We start from the raw sequence: 6,000 nt of genomic DNA on the forward strand, positions 1-6,000 counted from the left end.
TGAGGTGAGGAATTTGTGGAACTTCTTGAACCATATAATGATTGTAGAGGGGTAGGATAGAAGCAGTTCTCTGTATTATATTTATTTTAAAATATATATCTCTATATAAATCTGCATTTCTCTAGCAACTTGAAAGTTAACAAAAACTCTGCTTGACAGAGATTATTAGTGCTAAGGAAACTGATACTGAGAAAGGTTAAATGACTTTTCCAGGATCATAACTAGTGAGTATAAGACCCAGGATTTAAATCTGAGTCTTCAGACTCCATGACTTCAGTTCTTACCCATATATCATTCTGCCCTTCCTCAGACTTATGAAAAGATCTTTCCTTTAGTTATAGAAGTTTAGCATGGGGCTAACAAACAGGTTCTTTGACTTTCTGATCTGGTTAAAGTATACTCCAATCCTTTATTCCTTACCCCAGCCCTAGCCTCTCACTCAGATTTTGCTTGACCTGAGAATACAATGAAATTATCAACAAGATTCAGAAATTCTTTTTCTGGGAACAGGTTCCTTAGTGTTTCTCCTGAAAACTGGAGAAGCTTCCTTCACAACTTCAGTGGCACCTCCTTGTATTTGTATTGAAATATTTTGGCATGTTCAAGTATCTTCTGTTTATGTGCCTTAAGATTGAAGAGTTTATGACCCAGAAAGGCAATAATGGAAAATTAGCACAATTAGGAAGGGAATGTGGACTTCTAGTTTCTTATCTTCTGTTCTAGCCATTGCCTTGGGTCTTTGATTCTTATCCAGGAATATGGCATGGTAGGCAAGGGGGGATGACTTTTTGTTACTGATGTCTTGTCATTTGAATTTTTCAGAACCTGAAGCAGGAGAGGTGTCTCCCCCTGTAGGAGCTGGTGTCAACAGCAACAGCTGGACCTTTAAATATGGACCTGGCAACCCCAAGCAACCTGGCCCTGGTGAGTTGCCAGACAAATTCATTATCCCGGGATCTCCTGCAATCATCTCCATCCGGCAGGAGCCACCCAACAACCAAATTGACAAAAGTGACTTCATTACCTTTGGGAAAAAGGAGGAGACCAAGAAGAAGAAGAAAAAGAAGAAGGGCAACAAGACCCAAGAAAAAAAAGAGAAAGGGAACAGCACCACTGACAACAGTGACCAGTGAGGGATCCTATGGAACAAAGCCACTTAGCCAGTTTTGTAATAATGGCAAATCTCTCTTATGTAGCAACTCCTGACTCTTTCCTCCTGTCCAGACCAGTCCTATCTGTACAGATCCCAGAAATCAACAGAAAGTTTCCGGTGTCTGTTTAGATCACATATAAACAGGTTTTGTCTTAAAGCTTTACTCAATCTGATGTTAACTCTTTCTCTCCACTCTGGCTTGTTTTCAGAACCTAAAAAGCAGACCCAAGTTTCCTTTCTCCTCCGCCGCAAAGGAGAGGCCTCCCAGCCCCACCCGTGAGAGGTTGGACTCTTAGCCTTGTGCTCCTGGAATCCTGTCTTGATGGCACTTACAGGGCAGGCTGAAAGGTTTTCAGATTGGGTGGTCCGGGTTTTACTTTTGATGTGTGACTGTGCATGTTGGGGATGGGGTGGAGGTATGTGGGTGTGTATGTATGTGTTTACAGAAGTCATTAAGGGAAGGCAAAATTAGGTTACTTGGTGCAAGAAGACATGGAAACTTGAAGAAACAAAACCAATTAGTAGTTCTGAACTTTTCAGCCCAGGGAGGAAACATGAGAAAGGAATTGACTCGATTTTCCAAACTTAGTGTGGGATAGGTAAGGAATCTTTAGTGACAGGAGGTGGTACCCATTCTCTAGACAAAATCCCTTGACTATTAACCTGTTTATACATTATTAGAGGTCCTGAAAAAAATTGGCTATGGTGTTATTTTAAAATCTTAAAAACAGTTCCTCAAACTCTAACAGGAGGAGGTTCAGATGGACATGTTGGGAAAGTAAGTGGCTCAGCTGCTGTTTCCTGTGTGTCCTTGTCCTGACCCTGTTAGACATTCTTTTGCACACAACGTTTCTGAAAAGGCCAGACAGTCCTTTTCATATATATGCAAAAGGGAAAGAAAAAAACCCCAACACCTCACTTTATCTATGCTCTTTGTTATTTGATAGATTTATTTTAAAATGGAACTATAGTTATAAATGTTGAGAAACAAATATGATAAATATGATTTCCCTTTGCCCCCAAACAGAATTCAATCTACAGCCATTAGAAACAATCATTGCTGCTACTGAAGTGCTTTAGAGAAATTGCCTAAAACATCTGTATTATATCGGCCACCTGCCAATCACAGCTTTACTCTATCAGGTCACTCTGGGACTGCCTCTTGCATGTATTAATTACTAAATCCAAGGATCCCCATCCTTAAAAAAAATGTTTTTTTTATGTGCACTTTGATTACACAATCTTCTTCAATCAACCATCCTAAGACTAAGAAATGAAAGATACCTGTTGTTTTCTCAGACATACAGAACACACTTACAGATCCTCTAATTCTGTGAATTGTCTTGGTGCGCTAGCTTATGACCTTCCCTTTGATTTTGTTTCCCTCTTTTCTATGACACTCTGAATTGCTGCCCTTACTACTACTCATGATGTAAAATCCAATTACTGTATGTATGCTGTATGCTCTTATAAAAAATCCTGAAATATACTTACTCTGTGCTTGTGTATGTGAATGTCAATGCAACTATTACCTAGAGTGGACTTTAAGCTTTATTGTTGAATGTAACCCCATTACATTTCTTTTTTGTACACCTGTGAAAAAAAGTGGAATAGTGTTCAGTTAAAAAAAAATAACCACCACTGTTAATCAGTTTTTGTGTATGAAAGACACAGTAAAATATCTTTCTTAAATCGAGATACTGGTGATTCAAAGAATTTTATTTATGGTCAGTCAAAAGTCTCCCTTGTCCTTTGCTACGAGTCCAGCTGTTGAGGGATTGGATGAAGCTGCGTTTTTCTAGTAACAATTCTGGAAGGAATTCAGAAGATAATTCCCTGTGGGTGTGTGAGTACACAACCAGACAGCTTGTGACCTCCATAAATACTGAATTTCTAAGGCTATCATATCCTATCACAGAGAATGATCAAAGTTAATGTCATTCTAGCTAGAACATTTTAAGTTTGTTGAAATGTACAAATTAGATGTTTGGTCAGTTATTTTTGCTCTAGCACTCGTTGATCTGAACAAGAAAGATAGGAATCTGTTACAAAGCTTTCCATCCCCTTGCAAAGAATTGTTTTCTCTTTATGATTGAGCTTTGATTCTCCCATATTTTGAAGGGTGTGTAAATTCAGCGTTGTAGGTTTGCATGGGGTAAAACAGGTTGCCAGCACATACAAGTCATGGCTACATTCTAGGTTCCGACAACTTTGTCCCTCTCAACCCCATGTACTTGACCTTATGTGCCTTCTGAATAATAGGAGAATTGGGCTAATTTGTTAATGATAAGAATGATGACAAATCTGTGCAGCGCTTTTTCTATTGGGAAAGTGCTTTCCAATCTTTTGTTAGTTACCAGTTATTACAGCTGTAAGTACAAAACAGCATGTGTATTCATTTTTAATTGGTGCTATTGGTATTTCTTATGTTATTGCTAATAAACAGATAATGGTACATATACAAGAAATGGTGGTCTTTTCTAAGAGCAGGGGAAGGAGTGAGATAAAAGGGAACAAGTTTTCCATAGCATATAATTTAACAAATCATACAATGGCTAGGTACTATTTTGAGATCCTTATTCAGAGGGAATGTCCATTAGGGTCAAAAATACTCCAGAGTCAGGCTTAGTGGTCACATTTTCAGGTGGAAGATTCTGAGAGGTTTTAAGACTTGGCCATAATCATTGCTACAACAGTAATTAAACCGTAAATGACCAGAAGTTCAGCAAGTCAAAGTTTACCATCAGGGACTCTGTGTTTGTCCTGGCCTTAGTTACTCCTGTGCTACTCTGTCAACCCTATTAAGAGAATTGGCAACCCTATCCCATTCTCTTCCAATAATACACAGTACTTTCCCCTAAGGAATACATTCTTCTGTCTCTTGTCTCCTCTTTCTTCTTCTTGCTTTTCTTTAGGGGTTGAGCTAGTAGACTTAGAAGCCCTTTACCTGCTGAGAAAACCCGAGGGTGAAAAGTGAATGCATAATGGAAGAATGGGTTTCTTACATCCATTTTTAAAATACATATCATTTGTTCCCCACCCCCACCTCTGCATAGGCCAAACAAAAAAAGTCAAGTCAATGGCACTTAATCTAGATCTAATATAATTGGTAAGTAGCTAGATATGTAACAATTGACCCAGCTGATCTGGCAACTTCCTTTCAAGAAATTCCAAGAACAAACTAAAAGGAAAGAAAAGAGATTAACAAGAAAATAATTACAGAAGGATTCCTAAATTTGTCCAGTCTTCTTCCAGAGGATCATATTCTCTTGACTTCCAATCTCTTTGATGCACATACATGATATGTGATCCATACACCACAGGAAAATCATGACTGTCCCAAAACAGATGCAATGGGGTTCCTCACTGACTGTCCTTAAGAGTCCTGGCTACTATGTTCCAAGCTGTCCAGTTCTCCAGGTGAGATCCTGGCTTAAGGGCAGATGTTATTGTAATCCACACTGCCTCTATTTTTTTAATTAAAAGTTTTTTTTCACCAATGACATGTAATAACAAATTTCCTCACAAGTTTCCTAAGTTATATGATCAAACTTATCTCCCTCTCTCACTTCCCCTCCTCCTCCTGGTGCTGGCAAGTGATTTGATCTGGGTCATACATGTATTATCATATTTCCATATTGTTCCATTTCCAAAACATATTTCCATATTGTTCATTTTTGTAAGTGAATAATCAGATAAAACCAAAACCCCAAGACATAAACCCAAATAAACAATTGTAAAGTCACATGCTTTCATCTGCATTCCAAAAACTCTAATGGTTCTTCCTCTGGAGATGGATTGCATTCTTTTTCATAAAGTCCCTCAGAATTGTCCTGGATCATTGTGTTGCTAATAATAAAGAGCTAAAAATTTCACAGTTGATCATTCCAAAATATTGCTCTTCCTGTGTACAATGTTCTCCTGGTTCTCCTTATTTCACTCTGCATCAGTCCATGAAGGTCTTTCTGAAATCATCCTGTTCATCATCATTCCTTATAGCACAACAGTATCCCATCACCACCATATATTACAATTTGTTCACAGGTGGTCTCTATTTTTAATCCAAATGATATATAGAAAAACATGGGGAGAATATGAAAAGCTTTCATTTAAAAATGGTTTTTTTAGGTCAACTAATCACAGAATAAAATGGGGAAAATTACAGTTCCTCTCATAGAGCATTATCATAGCTTCAAGTTCCCCTGGACATGACCAAAATTTGAAGTTATTTTTGATCATGTCATTTCAGGTTTCCACATGCTGCCTAACAGATCACATTGATCCCAGGATCCCTCCCAGCACATCAGCAGACCTTAGGCTCCTAGCTACTGAGAGGACACATATCATTCAGCACAAATGATCCTTCTCACATCATGCCCACTACAGCCCCATCTAGGAATCACACAGGCTTTGATACATAAGACAGGCACCCATCCTGTCCTGTGACTGTGAAATACCCTTAGTAGAGAGTACCTAGATATGACCACCAGTAGGGAGAAAATGATCTTTTGAAACCCATTTATCTGCTAATGCTGCTCCCTGAGAAATTTTTTTGTTAATATGTGGTAAGAGCAAGTCCTGACCTTCTGGACATTTCCTGAAAAGATACAATTTGCTAATGGAGTAGCTGAGGAGAAGTCCTATCGATATACATATAATAAACTGAAGAGTAAACCTGTGTGATTATTCAGTGAATTGGGGACCATCTAGCTACCTAGCTGAACTGTACACTTCAGGAAACAAATCATTCTCTGCCATTATCTATCCCATAACGTGTATTGGAGCTGAGTAAAATGCTGACCAAATGAACAGAAGACAGCTGATTTAGCAAGTGAAATCACTCTGTA

At 38.4% G+C, this 6,000-nt stretch overlaps 1 protein-coding gene across 26 annotated transcripts in view; it reads left to right on the forward strand.

Annotated features, from left to right (window-relative positions):
* Positions 1-3,621, forward strand: part of LOC100026963 (protocadherin alpha-C2) — a 275,774-nt gene extending 272,153 nt beyond the window's left edge. For 13 of the 26 annotated variants that reach the window (XM_056811422.1, XM_056811414.1, XM_056811413.1 and 10 more), the window contains exons 4-5: positions 823-924; positions 1,363-3,621. In XM_056811422.1, coding sequence (XP_056667400.1) covers positions 823-924; positions 1,363-1,433 — 173 coding nt within the window. In that variant the 3' untranslated portion in view covers positions 1,434-3,621. Of the gene's footprint in view, positions 1-822 lie in introns of all 26 variants that reach the window. The other 13 variants (XM_007473771.3, XM_007473766.3, XM_007473762.3 and 10 more) reach the window with 1 other exon arrangement.
* Positions 3,622-6,000: the final 2,379 nt, after the last annotated feature.

The sequence above is a fragment of the Monodelphis domestica genome, chromosome 1 (assembly GCF_027887165.1).
Source record: "Monodelphis domestica isolate mMonDom1 chromosome 1, mMonDom1.pri, whole genome shotgun sequence".
Classification (NCBI taxonomy): domain Eukaryota; kingdom Metazoa; phylum Chordata; class Mammalia; order Didelphimorphia; family Didelphidae; genus Monodelphis; species Monodelphis domestica.